Raw genomic sequence first — 26410 nt, 5'->3', positions numbered from 1 at the left:
AACTAGCGTCGACAATATCCATGAACAAGTGACTTCTAGGTGCAACTGTTTGGCATGCTGTGTTCGCAACCACAATTCATCTATTGATCACCGTCCGACTCTGTTTCCTAAAGCATCATAATTGCACGCTGATATACGTTTATTCTGTGATACCATCCAGGCCTATGGATAACTCCAGCTTTTACATGGTCGTAGTTATTGTGGCCGCTATCGACGGTGGAACGCCCTCACTTGGTGACGTGGTGCTAGTAAATCTAACGATCAGCGAAACTTGCATATTTGATATTCTGGGAGAATCGATTGAGTCCAGCATTTACATTAACGAAACGACTGGAGAATTGCATCTAAGGGTGCCAAAGTATTACCTCTTCGAGTACGGTAAGTATGATTAGCTGTACGTTTTTGTACATCTTATCCCTAGGATTTATCTGCGACTGAAATTGACTGCATTCACACTGAATTGATTTGAAATAATTTTAATTATATAAGTTTATTCGTGAAAGTTATATAATTCTTTATCTATCATTATCTATCATTTATATACAATAAAATAAAAGAATGATATAAGTTATATGTTGTAAATAAAGTTAAAGAAATTTTGTTATTATATGTACAAGTGCAGTAGGCCACTGTTTGTCGATAACCAAATTATTATTCTGTTTTGTATTTAGAAAAATTATTTGTAAATGTGACTTTCTGAATATGTGTATGAATAAAACACCATGTGGAAGGGAAAAAAAAATTATATATAGTTATTTGCAACTATGGTTTGATTCAACCCCAGACATACATGCCATTAAAAGAAAAGTGACCATTAGCGGAAAAGAAAACACACACACACATCAATTTGTGATTTTTTTTAAGCAATTCATCAAACAATGTATGATTTTCAATTGTTATAACGACGCACCACTGAACGTACAAAGGTCTCCTCCAACTCATAAAAGAAAAATGAGAAACAGGAGAGCAGAAGAAGACGTAATAAGGAAAGTAAGGTTATTAGGCTATCTCTCTTCTTTAATCAATAGACTGCCGTGATCCGAGAGGAATGGAGAACGGGATCATACAAGATGGCATGATCACGGCGTCAAGCGTGCTCAGGGATGACTACAGCCCAGACAAGGCCAGGCTCTACTCTGCCGCCACCGAACGTGGGCCAATCGGATCCGGTTAGTAGAAGATACGAATATTCGTGTTATGGGTTTGATTACCGAAAATGCGTCTTATACCAACCAAAACAGACTAGGTGAATAACTTAGGTGGTATTGGATATAAATATAGGTATGATATGATATATGCATATTTTTTTTGTGTGATTCAGTTCCTGCTCTAAAAGGGTAGATCTGAAAATAATAATGCTTTGTCGCAGTAAACCATATTTTGCTGTTTCAGAGACTTGCAACGTTTGCAAAAATGCAAGATAGTTACTCATAATTAGTCTTTAATGAAAGGAAATTTCTAAACCTTATACAAGAAATCAATAATGATGCAAAAAAAAAAAAATCCTATAGAGCAGATAGCTGTTATTGCATCGCTGCTTGATTAGGTTGGGTTCCAGCGGTTTCGGACACTAACCAGTGGATCCAGGTGGACATGGGGGAGGTCACTATCTTCTCTGGACTCCAGACCCAGGGTAGCCTGGACAATGACCACTGGGTGGAGACCTACCAGGTTGCCTATAGCAACGACACCTCAAGCTGGACTTACATTGAAGAGTGTAGAAACATCAAGGTGCGTTTTACCCCAACCCAACCGCCTCCGGTAGCCAATGCCATAATCTTTGACAGCTTATTATTATTCACCGTTGGACAGGAATAATGATTAATTCACAGTAACCTTTTTTTTTTTCTTAATTTGAACTCTGATGTCGGTCCTGAGAATCATAAATAACATGATCATCAGACGTCGATAAAACAGTTATCATTACTCACCATGGACCGTAGATTCGTAAATCCATACATACCATGACTGCCATGTAAGAAGTACAAGTAGCAGGAAACACAATTTGTAGTTTAAGTATCATTTATTATTTACAAACATAAACTCACCTTTTCAATGAGTGATGTGGCTGCACCGATCTTCTACTTCTTTAAAAGGGCCGATTGATGTTGTGCGTCGTAAATTTGAGGGCGTTTTTTTTTTTCTGTTAAGAATGTGGAGATCAAGTCCGTCTATGTTGTCAAACGGCCCTTCAGATGGCATTGGGAATGTCTCATGCTGTTACGTAAAAGTGATGCTTTGAGGGGAAAAGTATGCGGCCTAAGGGGGATACCTGACCCAGCATTTTCTTAGAAACTCTGATCCGGGGAATCAGTCGATAATGATGTTTAATTAACATTAGGTTGGTGAAGAACTATGTGTACAATAGCTTCAAGAATATTTTTTTTTCCTTGCAGAATTTTACCGCCAACTCAAACAAGAATGGGGTGAAACTAAACATGTTTGAGGAGGTTTATGCCAGGTACATCAGGATATACCCCAAGACGTGGAACATTGAGATCGGGCTTCGCTTTGAGATACTTGGCTGTACAACAGAGAGAAGATTCCGACGTAAATCACATTATCTTATTATTATTGGGTCATCCCCCAGTTCCATTGTCCATAGAAAAAAAATGTGTCATTAAGAGCTTATATTACTGTTTTTGTTAATGATTTTAGTCTAATTAGTCAAACTTTCGTATTTAGTCATCACTATCCAGATTGTATCTCTTGCATTGACGATATTTCCTTCTGATATTTTTTTTTTTTTTTTCGTGGTGTCAATGTGAAGAGCACATTTTTGGTCGGTTATTATGCTAAGAGTTTGTGAATAATTATTTTGCACATTATACCAATCTTTGCAGATCTTACATCTTCATAAGTATTTTGCTTGTGAAGGGCTGTTGATCGTTGGTTAACCCGTTCCTTCCGCAATTCTCTGAGTGCCTTTAATGCCCCCAAACGAGATTCTTTTCGCCCGTCGACAGAGAGGCACACAGGTTGGTAATCCAGCTGTGTGAAGGCAGTCAAGCGGTTCATTGTGTCCCCCTTTCTACGGTCATGTACAGGTACATGTGCCCGTGAACAATGGAAATATCGATCGGGTGCGAGGTATGAAAAGAGCGTTTGATGAGCTCTCAGAATCTTTTGTTCTACACAAAACCAGGTACCTGAATGAGGTGTGACTGGGGTCAGCGAACCCGCATTTCTAACTGATCTCAGCCTTGATCATTATGTACATGAGAGCAGTTCGTACGAGTTTACAGCAGAACAAGCAAAACACTAAATCAGGAAAAGGTACATAATACGGTAAAAACCCCCCTTTTTTTTAAACAGCAGGAGAACAAATCCTGATAGCATAAACTCTGATCTTTTTATCAAACCCACTTTTCTGAGCATTTTAACACAAAGAAACATGCATTTAGGCCACTGAAGCAGGCACCCTTGTCTTCATTTTGGGAAGCTGGTAAACCAGGTTCCCGTATATCAGTTGCTCCCACGGGAACCTGGTAAACCAGGTTCCCGTAAGGAACGGGTTAATTGTTTCTTCAATTGTTCTTATTTTCTGTCTCTCTGTCTGTCTCTCCCCTCTTCCTTCAAAGATCTTTCACAATGCGAGCGATGCGAGACTACAAACTACTGCATCGGGGATGGTCTCCAGAGGCCGTGTGGACGATGCGATCCGCCACAGGTTGACTGCCCTCGCTCGCCCACAGAGCATTCATTCGGCCACGCTTCAGAATGCTCCGAGTGCCCCATTGGATGGGTGTGTCGCACCTCATTGCCTTTGGGAGTTGTCAGCAATAAGGATCGTATCGATAAGAGTGTCAATTATAGTAATATTAATGAAAATATTGAAATGATAATAATGGCAACAAGTACAAGAAGAAGAAGTTTAGAAGTAAAATATTAATAATGATTATGGTTACGGTGTTGATAGGTTCTTGTAGTGCAAATGTAGTTCAGTTCAGTTCAGTTCAAATTTTATTTCATATTTCCACTTTCTCAATGATGAAATTACAAAATTTTTGACAATAAAACAAGAATACAAAATATATACAATCATGTCTTTTGATTGAAGAAGAAAAAAAAAAACATTCTTGATACAAATGCACATGGTCATATCATATGAAGATGTCAAAAATAAGTATCAGAAATATGATGGGGCCTACATAAAAGCTTTAACGCTTGTAAAACTGTAGGTTCCCAAATTCATAGGCATTTAATTATACGGAGAACGGATATGTTTGTCTTGACGAACTAAAATTATACCAGTTAAAAAATCGATAAAGAATGAACTAATGAACCACAAAGATATGACACAAACCAGACTGCATACGGATCTCGCGGTGTTTGAAAAAGAATGCTATATATTCAAAGATGTATTGGTACCATTAAATAACTTTAATAACTTGGTGCTGCGGACAAGGACAAAAGACTGGGAGTATAAAAGAAAAGTTGCTAAACACGTGGTAGTGTGTATCCACTAAGTAATAACTGTTTTAATTTGCGTTTGAAGGTGAATAAAGATAAGGAAGAAGTAATATCTTGAGGGAGGTCATTCCAATATCTGGGTCCAGTGATATAATTATTGTTTTCTTTGCAAATATAGTGCGAGTACAGGGAAGGTGATAGGCGTCACTCTGGCGATAGGGATAACAGTGGATAGAGTGGATAAAAAAAAAAGATGGTAATTCATTAGTTGTTAGTTTATACATGAAAATTCCGAGATTGTTTTGATGAAAAAAACAGTTGGTATGAGCAAAATATCCGGCGTGGTTTATGATTCTTATTGCACGCTTTTGAATACGGAGAAGGGAATCTAATAATGAGTGAACTGCATTTCCCCACGCCAGAATTCCATACTTAAAGTGTGGAGATATTAAAGAAGAATATACTTATACTCTGCAAAATATAAACAGGAAAGAAATGTTTAAGCTTTTCTATTCAATACTCCAATTTTTCCGGTCAAAATTTTACTTACAAAATTAATGTGAGTACTTACAAAAGTAATGATGATGATGGTAATGCTCCATTGCTCCAAAAGAACTGTGTGGTTTATAAGGATATCTGAGTTACTTTCTTTGTAAGAGCCGCTTTTCATCTATTCCGATCACTCCATCAAGAATGTTGAATGTGCAACAAAGAGAAACAAAACAAAACGCAAAACACACACACACAAACACAAAAAGAAAAACACACAAAAAACACACACACACACCATGATTTGATGTCGCATGGTGATTTCTATGCATTTTCCATTTATGCCTCTGGTTATTTTTTTTTCTTTTATATCTCTCCCCAAAGTTGTGTGTTGACGGCTATGCTACCCATTGTCCAACGTACACGTATGTTACCTGCAACACCACAGTAAGTACTCATTCAAGATCTCCATCCCCCTAATAACATTAATCTTATGAACTGCTTTTCTATATATCACCTGTTTGAAGATATGATACTACTCTGTTCAACTTCTACTGTACACTTCGGAAGGTAATATCCCGGCAAAAATAGAGCACTATATATATATATATATATATATATATATATATATATATATATATATAATATATCGACCCTGTACCTCAAAACAAACAAAAAGTCGCCAGACATGAATGTTTAGTTAAGACCATATTCTGAAAGAGCAGACTTTAAGCTTTAAAATGATGTATAACTCAAATCAAATGGACTCTCCTAACCTATCTAAATATTGGAAAGAAAGCACAAACTCAGGAAAAGTGTGAACTGAGAAAAGAGGCTCTGAAGTACAGTGTCTATTCAAGCGCTATAATCTTTACCAAACCGTGCTGGCTGTGCAATGAATGGGACAACAAACAGGAAGTAAACCACCAGAGTAACAACAATGAAGGGATTATCAGATTAAACTGAAATTAAGCATGCCTCATTAACACATTCTGTCCATAATTAATGCCAACTTTCAAAGCAGTAGCACTATCTTTTCAAAAGTTATTAGAGTTGAAAGGGAAGAGTGTGGACAAGGTTTTTCAGAAATGAAAAAGGGATTCTAAAGACACGCCTAATCACACTATTCTACCAAAAAAGTTCGAGATAAACTTCTAAAAAAAAAAAAAAAAACACTTTTCTGCCAGTTTTATGATACCAAATTTTAGCATAATGTAAAAGAATACCCGCTCTTTCAGAAAATATGAAAAAATCAAGTTCGGCTAGGTTGACCCATTTCACTTATTTTCAGTCCTCACGCAAAGTCAGTGTGTGCGACTTCGTTTTGAGGTGCACGGTCACAACTATATTAGTGATTATGTTGAAAATGAGTACATGGCTACATTCGTATGGAAAGACGCCAACGGAAGATGTTCAATAATGAAGGATGAAAGTGTGCACTTGATTACTAATGTATATGAGGTATGAGACTGAACTATAAAATTTCGCTTTTGTTAGTTGTGAAGATACAATATTGTAAGTTTTCATTGTCCAATACTCTCTATCACAGTACTGTCCTGATGAGTGTACAACCTGTGAGGCAGGGACAGCCTGCTTTGATGGACAGAGGTTCCCTTGCGGACCAGGGACTTTCTCTAGGGGATATGACACAGGTAACCTCAATATCGCAAGTGATTTAAGAGAAAGTCACATGAATGGAACTATTAATAGTATTTCCAATATTTTCATTCGTTGGAGTTAGTTTTTCGCGGACAATAACTTGACCGCTTTATAAATCAATGTCGATATTCGTTAACGCTTGATTTTATTTCTTTCTATATTTATTGTTTTAACCATATCTTTCTTCTTTTATTATGCAAGTATAGTTCCAATTACAATTGCTAACCTGAAGTTAATCATATTTCAGTGTCACCTCGGAAAGGAGGAAAATAATAATCCAGAAATTGAATGTGTTATACGCATAGTGACATTTCAATGAAACTATTACCTTTTGAATACAAAGTGGTATTCAGGATTTACTCTTGGCCTATGTCTATTACAAAGAGTCCTGCAAACCCTGCGCCCCTGGATCTTACAACAACGAATCTCTCCAGTCTGAGTGCACCTGTTGTGACAGCGGGTTTAGCAGCACCGAGGGAAAGACGGAGTGCACCCCATGTCAGCCCAGCGAGTTCTCGTTGGGAGACTGTTCGGTGTGCCAGCCATGTCTGTCGGAAGCTGATTGTGAGTAAAGCTCCTTTTAAGCCCTTTTTACACTTTCACGGATTGCTACACGGATGACCGCGGATCGTCGTCCGCGGTGGTCCGGCATGCAAAAATATCGATTTTCATCTAAATGACGGTGTGAACACGATCCCAACTGGGTGTCTACAGGGGCAAGTACGGAGGCTACGCGGACAAGTACGGTGCCTACACGGACAGACAAGGAATGAACGCGGACCACAGCGGAAACGATACGGAGGCAACACGGATATCAAGGAAGATCACGGATGCAACTGGGTCCCTTCACGGTCATTACCAGGATATCCCTAAAAAGTTGACAGATGACTTTTGTTTTTGCTTTTGATACTGTATCATTCTCGGGCAACATGCCTCCAGAGCTATTATAACAAGCACACCACAAATCTGCAGCAGCGTACATACTTCTGTGCTTGTGGACATCATTAAGGCATATCTCTTTGTTTCAAACTCTCATTTTCTGGAAAATCAAGACATAAACAAAGCAAAACAAAACAAATAAAAACACAAAGAAGAAAAAACGCAAGGAGGTATGTGTGGGTATTACTCCGGCGACCACTGTAAGAACAGTATGAGGGGTTGATGGCTGTACTGATGGGGGAAGATGTGAGCAAATTTCACGGACTTTATGAGCTTGTATTGGCAAAATACACGAATATTTCATCCCGGATGGCGCCGATGCTGATACGGACGTCCGCGATGTCTTCACGGATTGTCCCAGAATGAGTACGGAGGCAACACGGAGTAGCCGATGCCTACGAGGAAGGAATACGAAGGCAGCACGGAGTATACGATGCCAACAAGGAAGAGTTTGTATTGATTTTCACCCGTGATGTCCGGGATGAAAATGAAAGCAAGCTTATTTTTTTTTTTTTCCGCGGACATGCCGGATGATCAAGGATAATGCCGGATGACTTCACGGAGTCAATACGGTCATGCCAGAAACAGTACGAATGATCCCGGATCGACGATCCGTGGTCATCCGTGATGCCATCCGTGAAAGTGTAAAAGTTGACTTCGTGAAGTCATCTGGCATTATCCTCGATCATCCGGAATGTGCGCGGAAAAAAAAAAATAAGCTTGCTCAATTTCTTTATCCCGGACATCACTGATGAAAATCAATACGAACTCTTCCTTGTTGGCACCGTCTATTCCGTGTTGCTTCCGTATTCCTTCCTTGTAGGCACCGGCTATTCCGTGTTGCCTCCGGACTCATTCCGGGTCAATCCATGAAGACATCGGGACGTCCGTATTAGCATCTGCTCCATCCGGGATGAAAAATTCGTGTTTTTCGCCAGTACAAGCTCAAGAAGTCCGTTAAATTTGCTCACATCTCCCTCCATCAGTACAGCCAGCAACCCCCATACTCTGTTCGTATAATGGTCGCCTGAAAAGCTTCAGTGACCCCGACACATTTCCTTGAAGTTTTTTTTTGTGCGTGTTTTGATTTGTTTTGTTTTGCTTTGCTTTGTTTATGCGATGATGTTCTCGCAAAATGAGAGTTTGCAATAAAGCGATTTCCCTGACGTCGACAAGCCGAGGCATACGTAGGCTGCTGTAGATTTTCTGATGTGCTTGTTATTAGCTCTGGAGACATGCATGTTCCCCGAGAACAATAAAGTATCAAAAGCAAAAATAAATGTCATCTGTCAACACTTTAGGGATATCCGTGTAAAGACCGCGAAGGGACCCAGTTGCATCCGTGCTCTTCCTTGATATGGCCGTGTTAGCTCCGTATTGTTTCCGCTACGGTCCGTGAAGCCTCCATACTTGTCCGTGTAGACATCCAGTTGGCATCGTATTCACACCGGCATTGAGAGGAAAGTCGATATTTTGCATGCCGGAACACCACGGATGACGATCCGTGGTCATCCGTGAAACAATCCGTGAAAGCGTAAAAGGGGCTTGGCGACAGTGGGGCAGATATGTTGCAAAAAAAAAAAAAAAATGGTCGAGATGCTTACATCCGGCGGAAAGTATGAAATTTTGCACGTAAGGGTATTTTGTGGCGCTAATTTCAAAAATTGCCGGGTCCAAGATATCTGACATGTGGCACCAATATTTAGTACACAAGAGCGTTTTGACATGTTTAAATTTGATGACAGATTAATTTGAAGTGTCTGACGAACATCGAATGACCGCCATTTTGAATTCCAACATGGCCGCCTCGACGAAATGTTCAAACTCCCTATCTCGAGTTCTAAGTGGTGAGTGACGCTGAAATTAGGTGCAAACAACTATTTTAACATACTGAGTTAAAAATAGACTAATGTAATGTGTCTGACTAACGCAATACCCGCTATTTTGAAATCCAATATGGCTGCGAAGACAGACATCACGACTAATATTCACGGGCATGCCAAAGAGTGCAGCAAAAATGAAGCATAATGCACCTTTCACTGACGTGACAATGTTAATACAACCGCGAGCACTCAATCAGTTACAAACGCGTGCTCAATCAAGTAGCCTAATTTACAAACCCGAGAGAGAGATTTTCAACACTCCAACATGACAACCATGTAGGAAAATTCAAACTGGCTACCGTGCAGCTTGTCAGACATATCAAATAAGTCTGTTATTGAAGTCATCATATCACCATTCTTTTATGTATCAAATTTCAGTGGCTTATGTCATTCAGAACTGAAGATAGGGCTCTTTGACGGCGGCCATATTATTGGAATTCAAAATGGCGGCCGACCCCGTGGCCAGATCTCTATATGCAAAATTTCATACTTTCTGCCGGATGTGAGCATCTTTTTCACATATCTGCCCCACTATGACACGTTCTCAAAAGTGTGGCATCTCTAATATTAAACATGCTGCTATTATCTTAATAACCATAAGCAAAAGAGGATTCTGCCAAAAAAAAAAAATAAAATGAAATCACGAAAAATTGTTTTTTTTTTTCTGAATGTTAGAATTTACCATCCTCACCCTGTACAATCATGCCCAAAGTGCTTGCTCTTGAATAACCTTGTACCAATGTGATAAAAGTAGCATTTAGTTTTCAAAGGAAATCGGGTACTTTTCAGTCGAGTCTCTTTGGATGATCTCTTACGTTCAAGAAGAAGAATGACACCTCTCGTCTAAAATGCGATATACCACTTTTCGTTTCATACAATATTTGTACTTGTCGTTCCCCTTTTTTTTTTCAATATTTGTATTAATTTTTGTTTTGGAAGTTGTGCATAATTATATGTTTTGCCTTTGTCCAGATTCTCCTGGGTTTATCATACAGAGTAGACGTGGCAATTAAGTATATAGTCTTGTATGGTGGTATGTAGCACATATACAATTATTTTTACTTTAAATTTCTTCACGGCAAACAGGTCCATGTCTCTCTCTCCCTGGACCATGCACCGAGGGGGTGACGTGTGTGAACACGGGAGGTAACGGAGGCTACAGGTGTCTGGACTGCCCTAAGGGATTTACTGGCACGGGAGATAACTGCCGAGACATTAACGAAGTATACATGATAAGTCTAGAAGATTTGAAGATAAATTAGTATACAAAGGATGTACAGGACAGAGTAGATTGAAATGAATCGGATGCATAACTTTAACTTTGGAACTGCGAGTTGGTTTTAGGCTGCTCCAAAATTTAGGCTGCATCCAATTTTTACTGATTCACCAGCTAGGCCTTCGCATCATGTGTGTAATAAAATCAGCCAGTAAATTCATGAAATACAACCATTTTCCCCCATCGTGCTTCCGCTATACCCACTACACTATACATGACTTGAGCCATGCGTTCAGAATTTTACCGGACGCATGGCTCAGTGTGGAACAATAAAAATCAGCGCATAACAATTAACCAATCAGAATGCAGAGATTCAAACGCACATTTTATAATGCCTTATGACGGAGAGACATTTACATATAAGCATCGTTCACCCAGTAGCAAGATTACTGTAGAAGACAGAAAAAAATAATAATTACGTAAGATGATTGCCGATGACACATGGCCTAAGGACAAAATTGATTAAAAAAAATGGCTTGCATTTTCTAGATTAGCCTATGCAGATATATTACATGTTTGATATACGAAGGTAAAGCCAAATGAAGTACCATTCTGAATGTCATCGTAAACACTGCTTTGTAACGGTAGAGATTCTTATTCGAATTTCAAAATAATACGTTCGTAATAATGAATTCAATTTTTCAAATAATAAACAAGAAGGAAAGTATGTGTCTCTGTACAACATTTCATTTGTTCTCTTATTTCTTCGCAAAGAAACCAAGAGCGTTTGAAAATTAGCAATCGACATGTATAACTATTCATTTTGCCGTGTTGACAGTGTTCAGAGGCAAACCCGTGCTATGTTAATACCTCGTGCGTGAACTTGGAACCAGGCTTCGAGTGCGGGAGCTGTCCGCCGGGTTTCAACGGGAAGGTACCGCACGGCATCGGTTTGGAGTACGCTCGGTCCCACCTACAGGTGGGTTGAAAATCTTGCAGTTGGGAGATAAAGTTGAAGGAGGGCATGGGGAGGGGAGGGGGAGGGGCAATGAGTGTGCCAATCTTGAATTCGAGTAGACAACGTGATCATTGATCGTCTCGAAGGATTACGAGTCTGGAGTAATACGACTGTCCATTCTCTCATAATCATAATAGTGGTTATGGTGTTAGCCGTGTTCGCACATGGAACACACGAAGTTTATATTTTGCAGCAACTGCAGCAGGATAGTATCTACGAACCACACACACACACATACACACACACACACACACAATAATAATATGAGAGCATTGCGGTAAAATAAAACGTGGAACCAGATTTATATATGGAATTGTGTTAAAAGTGATCATCGGGTTTACAACAACTCAGGATTGACAAGACGGGTCCATTCTACCTATTTTGAGCCCTCACCTGAAAGCATGTTATTAGAGTTTTTGTTATCTTTCTGATTGATGACCAGATTATAGAATGAAAAAAATCAACAACAATATTGTTTTCAAGCCTTTTCCTATTTTTTTTAATAACATGCATCATTTACGAAAAACAATAAACAAACTTATGATGGGGACATTTCGTTTTCTCTTATTTTGATCAGTGTCTTCATGTTTGTGTGTTTTTTTTTTGTTTTTTTTTTTTTGTCTGCAGGTTTGCACCGATATCAATGAATGCGCCACTGATAACGGAGGATGTGACGTTCATGCGATTTGCGAGAACACTATAGTGAGTATCCCACTTCGTGCGGTTGTTTGGCGGATGCGCGCATCAGGGTCATAATTTCTGTGTCACGCTATTTTAAATGTAATGATTATATACAAAAAAGGCCATCTCATTACTTAATATTTCGTTTACAATGCCTTACATTTATATGATTAAGATAACATAAAAAAAGGAGGAAATATTATCCTGACCTATTATTTTTATTTTTCCGAACCCGTTTCACTGAAAACCCCATGTCCCGGTAAAACGAAATTAAATATCTTTATGTCGCTTTTCAAGATGGAAGCATGTTGAAACGGGGTCAGTTGTATTAAATGTGTGTCCTTAAATTTGTTTATGCCATATCAGATCACAAAATTTCCTCTCCATCACATCACATTTTGCATATATATATATATATATATATATATATATATATATATATACATATATATCTATATATTTTTTTTTTACTGCAACCCTAAAAATTGAATTTTAATGAGGAAACACCATTATACGATTGCGTCAGTATTAGATGAAGTCAACATTAATTGTGATTTTCCCACTTTGAAAGATTTTTAAATTCTGAAGTACTTTTTTCTGTCAATAATTTGTAAGGCCAAAAAATACAATTAGCGAAGAATGACCAATCATCAAACTTGTCTGCGCAGTGAGCAGTGCTTTACTACGTCAACCTTAATCTCTCATTTCCATATTCCATTTTCTCTCCACTTCTATGCAGGCCCCCATCTCTCTCTCTCTTTCCCTCACCTATCTTTTCAACATTGGTATTCTCCTGTTTTTCGTCTTGCTCTTTTTAATTGTAGGAATCAGAATCACCAATCTTTGCATCCTGCTCAAATACAGATTGAAATACAGATTTCTGATAACTATGTGTATACTGTCATGAACATGCATATTCAGCAACGTGGGTGTGGCCTGTTCGGCCCACGTTGGAAAAGAGAATGGATCGAGATGGGGGCGATGGGGCTTGTGTCGAGGAGAGGAATGGTTGAACTTACTCGGCTTTAGTGGTGATGATTTGCTTGCTGTAAGAAATGGTGACATACTGGTGTGCCACCATCATTTTCCTCCCCTCTGTAATATTACTCTACCAGTATGTTTTTATCACAAAGGAAACATGAGTTAAAATAAATAAATAGAAATACCAGCGTTTTTTATAACCACCCTTTAAATCGAACAGGGGAGTTTCACCTGCACAACCGTGTGTGAGGCTGGTTATATCATCGGAGACGATGGACGAGGATGTACACCGGGAGACTACTGCTTCTTGGATCTGGACGATTGCCATGGCAACGCATCTTGTACAACCACGGGAGAGGGGACTTTCCAATGCGAGGTATAAAGCCAACACCACGCATATCCTTCTTTTTTTTTTAATTCAAATCTAATCTACACAGTAGAATTGCCCACGTCAGCAATAATGATTTTTACATATCTACCAAAATAGCTATTTTTCTTCTTTTTTTCTTTTTTTTTAATAACAGTTATATTTTACATGACTATGTTATAAATATCGTGGTTGGGAGAGGCTGATGAGCCATAGGTAGAAGCAAATCAATGTGGATTTTTTTTTTTCAGTAGTGTTAATTGAGCATGATGTTATGTTGTTGTTGTTTTTATCATATTGATATCACATGTGCACATTTCTGTCATTTTAACTTTCCTATAAAGTGTGACGGCGGGTTTGCGGGAAACGGAGTCGTTTGTGAACTCGACGACGACGCGGACGGACGACCAGCCGCGACTCTGGCCTGCGACCTTGACAACTTTGACGGTTGCCAGGGAGATAACTGCCCGACGTTCCCGAACAGTGGCCAGGAAGACGTCGATGGTGACGGGTTCGGGGACGCGTGTGATGAGGATGACGATAGTGATCGCATAAAAGATGCCAAGGTAATAGGACTAGCAACTAATAGGCCTTCCTGCTTAAAGGGATTGTATAATTTTGGTTGAGACCTAATTTCAGGTATCTAACATTTTTTTGATGAGATAATGAGAAACATCTTTAGAAATATAAAAGAACATGTAATTCCATAAGGAATTTAACATTTGATGAAAATTGGTTTTGAAATGGCTGAGGTATCCAAAACAAAGCAATTCTAATAAAGTTTGGGACCCACCTTTTATTACGTTCGCCTTGTTTTGCTTTGTTTTTGGATGTTTCAGTCATTCCAAACCCGATTTTTATCAAATAAACTTTGAATTCCTCTTAAAATGTTATGCTCTACTATAGGCGTTTTCTTGGTATCTGAAAAAAAGTTAAACGCCTAATTCTCATCTCCACCAAGACTGTGTCATCCCTTTAACTCTTATGTTATTACAACTTGGAAACGCGTCGCATGAGATTTAGCCCTGCCTATAGCAGTCCCGGAGTTCAGGGCAGCATATTATAAAATGGGTTCAAGAATGTAGCCAATTGGAAGCGCTGAAATGAGTCACGTGTGCGTGCATTATTTTCTTCAGGTATGCACTAAGAAGAGTCTCTCTTCCACCTCCCTGCCCTGACGTACGTCACAATGTTTTACACTAGCAGTGCGCACTCAATCAGTTGTTACAAGTGCGTCACGCGCTACTATACGCGCTGTTAATCCTGTAAACAACTTCTAGTTCGGGCCGCGGGCTGCCACAACAGCCGGCGGCCTTTCTTGTGCATAGTACGTGGCGTACGTATACTCTTATACGTACGTACAGTACTTATGTGCTGGATTTCCGTGTGCGACGTGCGTAAATGTTTGGGACGAACATCTTCGGACATCTTGACTTTTGAGCGAGTGCTACGTGTAGCTGACTGGTATTGACCCACAAAGGTACGTGAATAATGCTGTTAGTTTTCGACCCATTTTATAAAACAAATGATGCACAGGATTATTTCGTGGCGTTAGTGAAGGTGCGGCTCACTCTCGAGTATTGACAACGGTTGCAAACATGCACTCGGCTGCGCCTCGTGCATGTCGCACCATTGTCAATACTCTCGAGCGCGCCGCACCTTCACTAACACACTCTATCCTGTGCATCATTAGTATATTATGCAACGCACACAAAACACCCAAAGCGTTTTTAGCACAATGAATTTTTTCTCCTTGGACAATTGATCCGGTCTTATTTTCTCCAATGTTCTCTATAGGTTTTGGGGTAGGGGTTGTGACAGGTCTTTAGGTTTCATTTGATGTGAGGATAATGGTGATAGGTTAGGATTACCTCGTGGGTAGAATTTATGCTTGACTTTTTGTAAACATATTTCAAGGGAGCAAGTGTCGTAGGAGCAAATGTCATAGAACAAATGTTGAGGGTTGAGATGATTATTTTTAGTGCTGGTTTGCAGAGGATGAAGCCTTGCTTAACATAGAATATATGTCCTCCAGTCATTTAGGACAAAGTTTACCTTTTTCCATTGCTCCATACAATTATTATGCAATGTAAACATGATTGAAGAACGTTTGCGCAGAAATCTAAAATCGTTAAATTTTTATTCCGTTTAATTGAGAAACTAACAATCTAAAGTACAGTACTCTAAAGTCAGGGTACGTGCAACAATTTGACCTTATTTTGATCTTAGATGTGTTAGCGACGAGACTCCCACCAAATGGATACTGTACTATCATTATCTTACCCTAAAACTACTACTTGAGACTGTATAAGCGTCAAACTGCAGATTCTGCTGGTATTCAAAATTTTATCATCATGATGACACCATTAATCATGAAATGGTTATTCAAGAAATTTGACGTTTACTCGAGGTGTGAAATAGCCTAACAAGATATGGAGTTTCACCTCCGATATGAGAAGCAAGCGCACCAACCTTTTAGACAGGTCGCCATCAAACTGAAGCTACAGCTTAAGATGACAGTCTCCAACATTTTTTTTTTATTATTAAGTCGATTGAATAATCAATGATTTTTCAATCGTTTTTGAATGATGATAATTCACCTAAACAATATTTCGTCGTCGGTACATTATGACTGTATTTCTTTTCATCTTGTGTAGGATATAATATGCATAGTACAGAAAAATTGTTTGTTATGTTGTTATATATACGTTGTTAAAAATGCAGAGATAAATCAAATCAAAATCAAATCTAGACGTATGCACACACCTATGCGAGCGCGAGGGTCTGCATAATTATGTATAAAATACAGACGTCCGGACCTAGAAGTCTGTTATTATTTTCTCTTCGTTCTTAGGACAACTGTCAGTTTGTGTGGAACCCAGATCAGCGGGACAGCGATGGCGACGGATTTGGCGATCTCTGCGATTTCTGTCCGTCTAATATCAGCAGACAGATCGACACCGACGGGGACGGTGTTGGAGATGACTGCGACGATGATGACGATGACGATGGTAGGATTCCATTACTCTTTTCTTCACGTATAATTACGCTTTATCCTCCCTCTTTCTTTTTGTTAGAGATGACAATGTGATATGTGTGAAAGAAAACAAAAAAGGTTAATCAACCGATAGATTTACATAATCACAAAGACAGGTAAGTGGCGTACAAACCTCTTTAAAAATCCTTCGAAAATGGTAATGCTAATTGAACCAAAAGATGTAATGTTGTAGCAGTTTTATGAATTCTTGTCGAGTTGCAGCCGTTGACAGAAGTAATGGAACAGTCAAAGTTAGTCAGCACAGTTATATAAACCAGTGTTAATTTGAATTTCCATACTGCTCTCTGCCACCACTTCCGCTTTCTCTCTCTCTCTCTTCCTCTCTTCTTTGGTTTCGAAGGTATCCCAGATCAGGCCGATAACTGCCCACTGGTCAACAGCACGTACCAGACTGACCGAGACGGGGACGGGGTGGGCGATTTGTGCGACAACTGCCCGGATCATGCCAATCCAGATCAAGGCGACTCCGATCAAAACGGATACGGCGACTCGTGCGACAACGTCGGTCAACCTAATCTAGACATGTGAGCATTAATCTCTCTCTCTCTCTCTCTATCTCTATTTATTATCTCCTTTCTTATATCCGACCCACCTCTTTCCATTCTACGATATTTATGAATTTTCTACAAGTTCATTCCTTTCGTTATTTCTTTTCTATCTGTCTGTTATAATTTTGACTTGAAAGCATATTTTCGAAGCCAATGCAATGCTTTGTGCCGAGCTTTTGAATTTCTTAAGTGTGTGGTATAATCACCAAGACATCATGATATACATTATAAAACATGTTTATAATACAACTGTTTCTTCTTTTCCTTTTCTCCTTATTCATATTTTCAGTCCTTCTTTCACATTCTCATAAAGGCGTCGATAACCTTGTTTTTATTAGAAAAAAGAAATGCTTACCACTAGTGACCACAAACCTTCCGCATGAATGTCTGAAATAAGATCGTTGATCAAATTACACCACAGTGTATGATTATGACTCTCTCGTGCCATAGAAAAATACATTAATGTCTCAGCTGGTGTAAAGCTTGTGGGCGCTGAAATGACTTTCTACAGAAGTTTTAAATTTATACCAAGCAATCACAATAGCTTTGCGCTTAAAATGATAGGCTGGACTGTTACATTATCATGTCTTCTTTTTTATTTTTACTGCAGGGACGGTGACGGCATTCTAGATATCTCAGATAATTGTTTAATCATTCCCAACGCTGATCAGACTGACACTGACGGTGATGGAACAGGTAAGGTACTAGCCTTTTGTCAAGGCCCTCTCGCTGTATGGTGAAGAGAGCCCAGCTGAGTGGGGTTGCGCTAGGGCCTTTTGAGATCTGCTTCGCATCCTTTTGTTAGCCCTTTGAATTACCGACTTTTGCTCCCCGATTTCGGGAGCAAAAGTCGGGGTCCAATCAGCGTGTCTGTCTGCTCGAACCCGATTTGAATAGAGCGAATGCACGCCGCTGCCGCAGACCTCACAGAACTCTACACACAGAGTGTGTAGAGTTCCGTGGCAGACCTCCTCGGGTGGTCAGTGATGCATGCGAACAGGCATGACCACCAAGGCTGAGGATGCGGGGAGCGCGCCATTCCATTGGTTGACCGGAAGCCATTAAAATGAGTATTCAGAAGGGTTCACGTGTCATGAATAATAATGTGTGAAGCAGATCTCAAAAGGCCCTCGCGCTGGCGCGCTCGGCTGGGCTCGCTTCGCTCGCCCATTACAGCGAGAGGGCCTTGACAAAAGGCTAGTAAGGTACCTGCAAGAAAAGAAGGAAAACAAAACAATATTATTTTTAGACTACAGTTCCTCTATGTGAATAGGAAATTCAAGAAAAGTTAGGATGAATCTAGCCGATAGATGGCGTTGTCAAGTGGATGCAGCTTCCCTATTTGCTTTGAATATTTACAGCTGCCGAGCTTCCTCTTACAGAAACAGTGCAGACTGCAAATATCCTTTCCTTTTCGACATTGTCTTTTCATATTAAGGCCTATAAATTTGAACAACAATTGTGTGAATCTTGAAGGAGAACATATTTGTGTTCTATTTTTTATATCTTTTATTCAGTTCTGAAATGTTCAACTACAGAGTCCTAGCATTACGAGAATACTATTTCTTGACGTTTCAGCGAGTGTCTTTGATGCCACCGAAGTTCAAGTAGATACCATGTTTCTCTACTAGGCAGCGGCAGAGCTACATATCTTCTTTTTCTTTATTGTTGTTAGCATGGTTGCTTCTTTTGTTGCTAGGCGACCAATGTGACGATGATAAGGATGGTGACGGAATGCCAAACGGGCTTGACAACTGCCCTCTATATGCCAACCCAAGCCAGGAAGACACAAATGGTAACGCGTAGTTGGTTTTAAAATGTATGTCCCGTTTGCTTGTTTGTCTCATTCTAATTTTGAGAATGTTAAGTTTAATGTTTAATAGGTAGTAGTAATTGTTCTTTTTTTCTATCTTGTCAGCTTTATTATTGATCTTTTGGATGTTAAGTTTAAATGTTGACTGCATTAAAAAAAAAAAACCGGATGAGATACTTTGTGATATTGCAATATTGTGAATATGACATGACTTTGTTTTGTTGGACGGAGAGAGGGTATATTAATTTTGCAACATATTAATTGAAATCTAGGCACTATAATCTATCAAGACATTTAACTATTTATGTGCCATTGTGTAAACCCCTTGTGTGCCACATTATTCTGAGACATCAATGTAGCCATGCATTGGAGAAATAATCCGCTTTTCAAGTCTCTTCAGTTTAAAGTAGATCCTTGTTATCCTGTAAATGTAATGAGCAAAGTTATCGAGAAAATGCCAGACTTTGCTTTGATGTAATCTGTATGACAAATCAACTCTCGTTTTTCTTTCAAATGACCAGTTGCTACTAGTATATCATTGTAGAGACATTTCTTTTGCACGCAAACCAGTACCCAGAAACTTAATCCAGTAGAGCACACCACTTGGTAGCCAATCACCACATGAAATCCAGCTACCTGTGACAGGAATGGAATCACGACAAACGCTTTCATCGTACCGTGGTATTTGGCGATTTTATCTGTCCGTTTGGGTGGCTTTGTGCTTTTGAGTAGAACATGCGAAGATGGCACGCCGTCGACTGAGTTCGAGGTGCGAAGAACGTGGCACATAAAGAGTTAAACGAAGGGGACAGGAGACTGTATAAAGAAAATAGTTTGAATGTGGCTCTAGACTTTCTAGTCGCTCTTGCATTGACCAACTGCATACCGTTATGCACCTTTGATGCGATATGCTCCATAAGTAGACAATGAATGCATTCACTATGAATGTATTTCACCGCAAGTAGGCCTAATTAACACAAAACAAAACAAAGCAAAAAAAAAAACCAAACACACATACAAAAACAAAACAAAACAAAGACAGAAAAGAAAAAAAAAAACGTCAATTATCCCATCTTTCAGATGATGGTATCGGCGACGAATGTGAAACAGACTACGACGGAGACGGCACCAGCGATATCTACGATATCTGCCCTAAGAGCAATCGATACTACATTACGACCTTTGACCCGTACTATTCGGTCAACCTTGAGTTCACTGACTCCCAGCCATCGTGGGATATCACTGATTCTGTAAGTAATGGCGAAAGTATCTTGTATCTGAATCGTTTTGACGAATGTTACAAAAGCTGTCTTATTTTGTCTTTTTTTGTGGTCACAAAAATACAAAAATGATAATATCACTGTAATGTGGCATTTGTGGTGAATGAATTCAAATGTACCCTGTACTGACAGGGAGAGCGATATCACAACGTGTACGTTGACATTTAACAACTTTCCATTGAAAGAAATATTGTAGCATTGCTTTCATGAGTGTCACAGTGTGCCGGATTTTCTTCGTTTGTAGACCCCCTATAATTATGTTCACTTCATCTCTATTGGCGTCCCAACGATTCTTTGCAAAATTGTGCTAACATGATCCACATTTTTTGTTTTTCTACTTTCTTTTTTCTCCAACTATTTAATGTTTTAGGCCCACACGTTTCCGCTCTTGTTATTCTTCGTTGTCATTTCATTTGTTACAGCAAGTGCGTATCTTTCCCCCCCCCCCCCGTATTTTCATAGGGCAAAGAAGTTCAGTTATCACAACCAAGCTCAACCCCATCCCCAGTAATGCTGATCGGGCGTGACACCGTTGGACCGGTAGACTTTCGCTGCACAACGTTCGTCAATGGAGACGAGGGTGGCAGCTACATCGGTTTAGTATTTGGTTACCAGAGCAACAGGAAATTTTACGTCGCAATGTGGAGGCACAGCAACCTTAACAGGAACAAATATGTTGCTGGCATCAGGGGGCTGCAAATTAAGGTATGACGGCGATTGATATGAATTCTTGAGATGGTAACGCGTCTGTAGGTGTGAGTTATTAGTCGTATTGATGAAATACATCCAAGCTGTTATTTCAGTGTCAACATAAAGTATGTATAATGTGACCCTGTACCATTTAGATAACAAAAACTCGCCAGGAATGGATTTCTTAGTTAATTAAGGGAAGATTCTAAAACAGCAGCCTCTAAGCTTAAAAATGATGTATAGCTCAATTCAAATGGACCCTCCTAATACATCTAAAACATGGAAAGAAAACATACACTCTGGAAAAGTGTGTACTGGGAAAAGAGGTTCTGAAGTACACGGTCTATTCAAGTGCGTAATAATTGTGACCCTGCATCGCAAAACCAACAAAAAGTCGCCATACATGGATTTTAGTTAAGGGCAGATTCTAAAAGAGCAAACTCTAAGCTTAAAAAAAAAAATGTATATAACTCAATTCAAATGGACTCTCTTAAACTATCTGAATATTGGAAAGATAGCACGCAGTCTGGAAATGTGTGAACTAAAAAAAAAAGAGGCTCTGAAGTTACAGGATCTATTTAAGCCCATAATCTTTCCCAAGCCGTGCTGGCAGTGCCATGAAAGGGACAAAACACAGAATGTAAATCACTGGACCGCCGACAATGAAGGTATTGTCAGATTTAGGTGAAATTGAGCATGTTCTATTAACACATTCTGCCCATGATTAGTGCTAATTTTCAAAGCAGTAACCTCATCCTTTCAATACGTATAAGACTTGTAAGTGCAGAGTCTGCAAATGATTTCAAGAAATGAAAAGCAGACTCTAAGACATACCTGATCATTCTACTCTCCCCCAAAAAAGGGTTGTAGAAGAACTGCTAAAAACACCCTTTCATAGTCCTGTTAAGATCCCATTCTAAAGAATAATGTAGAAGAAAGAAACTTATTTCAGAAAATATGAAAAACTCAAGATTGACTCAGTAAACCCATTTCACCTTTTTTTGAGTCCTCAAGTAAAATGAAGGGGTGCGACTTTTTGTTTGTTTTGTGCTGCACGGTCACAATAAAGGCCCGGTCACACCGTCAGAACTTTGCTGGAGAGTTCCTGGAGCGGTGAAAAAAAATTCATCACCGCTCGTAACCGTTCACCACCGTTTAACAAAAGTTGGCCTCCGTTAAGGCAACGCCGTATACGCTCGGCCACCGCTGATGGTCCGTCCTACCGCTCCGAAAGTTTTGAGCTGCACAAAATATTGCGAGCGGTGAGGAGCGGGCAATTTTCCGCACCGGCAAAGTTCACCACCGCTCCAACAACGCCCAGTCAAAGTTTGGCACCGCTAGACGCAAGTTCGTGGACGCTTGGGTCCGCTAGGCCAACGCAGAAATCTTGAACGCTGGACCACCGCTGCTTCGCCAGCTTTGCCCTGGCGGTGATTAAACGTTGCCCAAACTTTGGTGGAGCGGTTGTAAGCGTTTTACGAGCGGACACAGGATTGCTGGAACGGTGTCAGGCGTTGAAGCAGCGATCCATTGTGGTGATGAACTTTGGTTTGGCGTTGGTGTGGAGGTGTCGGAGCGGGACCAGAATTTGGCTATCAATACGGGGAGAAATGGACCAGGAGCCCATTTGGAATCGAGCTGCCGTTGAGTGCAGACCTCATTTATATCGAATTTGCTCAAAGTTACAGTAAAACTGTACTACCATGGATGCTGAGAGACTTGCTATGATTGGTGCACTAGTCCAGCAGCAGAATCAGAACCTCCTCAGATTGCAACAAGCTGTTGACAGAAGGAGAAGAGAGAGAAGAAGCTGCCTGCTCAGTAATGATCTTCCTTCTCCAGCCTTACTCTTCTTTTGTCCACGTGGCATGATGAACTTCAACTATCGACTTCTATCAAATATCTATCAGAACTTCTATCAAAGCGATCCATTCAGCTCCGTAGTCAAAAGCGCTATGCCGCTAAGCCAACTTTAAACCCCCGCCGAGCCAACGCCCACATACGCAGAACACCGCTCTATCAACGCCCGCGTCACCGCTAAACCAACGCTCGCGTCACCGCTAAACCAACGCTCGCTACCGTTAAACCAACGCTAAAGCAACCCCGGCTTCAGCGGTGCACCGCTAAGGCAACGCCCGTGTTTTCGATTTTTTCCCCATTTTGTGCGCGGTGACGAGCGTTGTCGAAATTCGGCCCCCTCTCCCTACCGTTCAAGGAACGCTCCAACAAAGTTTGGGCGGTGTGACCGGGCCTTTACTCTTTAAGATAAGCCGAGCTACCTGTGCGATGAATGGGACAAAAATAGACTTTAAAACACTGTAGCAACAACAATGAATGGATTTTTAGGCTATTAAAGCAAAAATTGAAAATGCTCTATTAACTCTATTATTCTGTTCACGATTGATGTCAACTTTCATAGCAGTATCATTACCCTTTCAAAAGTGATTAGAATTGAAAGTGAAGAGTGTGCAAAGGATTTTCAAGAAATGACAAGGCGTCTGTAACACGTACCTGATCATACTACTCATACTAAAGCAAGCAAACAAACAAACAAACAAAATATTGTAGAAGAAAAACGTTGAAACTCTCTTTCCCATACATTTTATGATTCCAAACTAAAGATGAATGAAAAAAAGGAATACTGGATCTTTCACAAAATATGGAAAATTTCAAAATTAGCTATGATAGAGGTACAACTTCTTGTTGGTTTTGTGGTGCAATGTCAGGATGGAAATACGTTTCTTTATCTGAATTAGAAGAATATAATTATACTACAGACAAGGACGTGAAAAAAAAAATATATATATAGTATCAAGACCAAAAAGTGTAGATATAACATTGTTTAGTATGGCAAGATATAATCTATCCGGTTGGTGCTTACGCTGTTATCATAATCTCTTCAATAAATAAAAAAAGTGTCAGGGATAGACTGAAAAACAATTTAGAGCCATGTGCCTTTTGTCTGATTCTACTCTCAAAATGAGTCGACCTTACATATTTAGCATAATGACAATTATAATCTCTACATTTACTACTATGTTCTCAATAATCTAATTTGTACGACGTGTTTCATTTCCTTCTAATGCGCAAAGAATGTGAGAAAGCACACAATTTATTTAGATGAATCCGTTAACTCCCCTTACCCATCATAACTGAAGAGAGTGCACTCATCCACCGGGCCTGGGTCCACGCTGGCCAACGCCCTGTGGCACTCCTACACAACCAACGATGAGGTGGAGCTCATCTGGCACGACCCGCTGATGCAGGGATGGCAGCACAGGACTGCGTATCTATGGCAACTCACTTTCAGACCTTCACTTGGCCTCATCAGGTGGGAGTGACGATGGCAATTGAGATATTGATGAAGATGATGATAATGTTGGCGATGACGAAATCGATGACAATAGAAATGACGATAATGATAATAACCATAAACACAAATACATGACTATTATGAGGTTGGTAGTGATAATGTTAGCGGTAAATGATAATGATGATCATAACAAAATTTGTTATGATATAACCATTAAATGGTTATAGTGGTGGCAAATTTAATTACAACGTGGATAACAAAGCCAATAATGATGATGGTATAGATAAGGATGATGCTGATGATAACAATGATACGTATTACCAGGATAACGAAGGTAATGACGTTGATAGTGATGATACAGACAGTGACATGATCACAACGGAGGCAAGTATGATGACGCTGTTAATAATTATGAAAAAAAAAAGTTTATGGTAAAGGTGATGATAGCAATGTCAATTGTGACTACAGATATAGAGATAATGAATACGATGACGTTGATCATAGTGATAGCAATGGTCATGGAAATAATCACACTCCCATTAATGACAAAAATCATGTTGAGAATGATGATTATGATGACAGCAATAGTGAGTGTGGCACGATTGAAAATGAAGATGATGATAATTATTATGCTCATGACGATGATGTTTAATGACTTCAATGTTTCAAACAGACTGGTCATACAGTCCAAAGGAAGAATCTTGACGGACACTGGTGATCTATTTGACTCTACCTTCCTTGGTGGTCATCTAGGAGTGTTCGTCTACGACCAGCCAAATGTCATCTTCTCAAACATGCAATACAAATGCGCTGACAGGTCTGTTTGATCCACTTCTAAAACTGATGATGGTGATAATACTGGTGGTGATGGTCATTGGAGAAATAAAAAGACACACACACACACACACATACACACACACAAACACAATATACTATCTCCATAGTGGCTATTGCTTATCATGATTCATTATATCAATATTATTAATGAAAGCTTAACTATTTTCCATGTAATTGTTTCCGTCATCATTTATCCTCGTTAATCATTACTATATCCTCTTTTCATACCCCACATACCCTTAATGCTCTTTTTTTTTTTTTTGAAGTTCCTTGTATGTTATTTATGGAACATAATTCCCTCTTTCTCAACTTTTTTTCCTATCTCCTTCTCCCTTTCTCTTGTTATTTTTCTCGCTTTCTTTCGGGTTCAACGTCTCTCATTTTGTCTTTCCATATGTTTGTTTGCTTAGTTGTAGAATTAATTAGTATGAAAAGTACATACAAGAAAAACGAAAAAGAAGTTATTAGCATTATTTGCTTTTGGAATTTTTTTACAGATCTAGTCTCTTTTTACAGACTCAACATGGCTTTGAAATTTGATGGGGTGGATGATTACGTAATCCTGCCCTTCATTCAGCGGCTGGGCATCACTGGTAGCTACACGCTGGAAGCTTGGTGTTTTCTGGAGGAGAACTACTCTTCCTCTCCTCTTCCCCTCTTCGCAGCGGAAGATGATAGCATCTCGCTCGTCATACAGGATGGGTACGTTGCCATGGAAACGGCAGAGCTATGACACATTAAACAACCAAATAATAATACTTAAAAAAAATTTACATGAGGTTGGACATGATGAAGACCGAAGTGACCTTTTGTGCTTATTGTGATGGTTGTGAACCTATAGTAGACATTATGTTTAAGTGTTACTGAAGTTCATTTTACCTTTTAGTCTATTAAGAGGTAAGATGTCTTTTAATGATGGATCAACTCCGGCATGAATTCTTATCTTCTTCCAGTGGAAAAAGAAGAAAAGAAAAAGAAGAACCGACATTTGATACAAACGACAATAGTACGGAAATTACTAAAATATCAGCATCTGCTTTTGTTCAGTCATCGTATTTCAATCACAATAATCTCGAATAACGAATGATATCAATGATAGTGATTATGATGGTAATGATAATAATAATGATAAAACTACTAACCTATACAACTAATATTACTAGTATTATTTCCATTATTGTTATCATTATTGCCATTATAATTATTAATATTATTATTGTCATTA

The 26410-nt window shown here is 39.4% G+C and overlaps 1 protein-coding gene across 1 annotated transcript in view; it reads left to right on the top strand.

The window, feature by feature from the left end:
- LOC140246863 (uncharacterized) overlaps positions 1–26410 on the top strand; it is a 111281-nt gene that overhangs the window by 71400 nt on the left and 13471 nt on the right. Inside the window, exons 29-50 of the mRNA XM_072326190.1 lie at positions 161–378; positions 1029–1169; positions 1547–1715; positions 2369–2550; positions 3582–3745; positions 5287–5349; positions 6452–6554; positions 6946–7125; positions 10470–10606; positions 11438–11578; positions 12245–12319; positions 13500–13655; positions 13991–14212; positions 16501–16657; positions 17045–17228; positions 17863–17948; positions 18952–19047; positions 20146–20315; positions 20808–21050; positions 24194–24366; positions 25022–25165; positions 25702–25887. Of these exons, the coding sequence (XP_072182291.1) occupies positions 161–378; positions 1029–1169; positions 1547–1715; positions 2369–2550; positions 3582–3745; positions 5287–5349; positions 6452–6554; positions 6946–7125; positions 10470–10606; positions 11438–11578; positions 12245–12319; positions 13500–13655; positions 13991–14212; positions 16501–16657; positions 17045–17228; positions 17863–17948; positions 18952–19047; positions 20146–20315; positions 20808–21050; positions 24194–24366; positions 25022–25165; positions 25702–25887 (3390 nt within the window). The remainder of the gene's footprint in view (positions 1–160; positions 379–1028; positions 1170–1546; positions 1716–2368; positions 2551–3581; positions 3746–5286; positions 5350–6451; positions 6555–6945; positions 7126–10469; positions 10607–11437; positions 11579–12244; positions 12320–13499; positions 13656–13990; positions 14213–16500; positions 16658–17044; positions 17229–17862; positions 17949–18951; positions 19048–20145; positions 20316–20807; positions 21051–24193; positions 24367–25021; positions 25166–25701; positions 25888–26410) is intronic.

This window comes from Diadema setosum, chromosome 3 (assembly GCF_964275005.1).
Source record: "Diadema setosum chromosome 3, eeDiaSeto1, whole genome shotgun sequence".
Taxonomy (NCBI): domain Eukaryota; kingdom Metazoa; phylum Echinodermata; class Echinoidea; order Diadematoida; family Diadematidae; genus Diadema; species Diadema setosum.
This window is presented reverse-complemented; position numbering and strand designations above follow the sequence as displayed.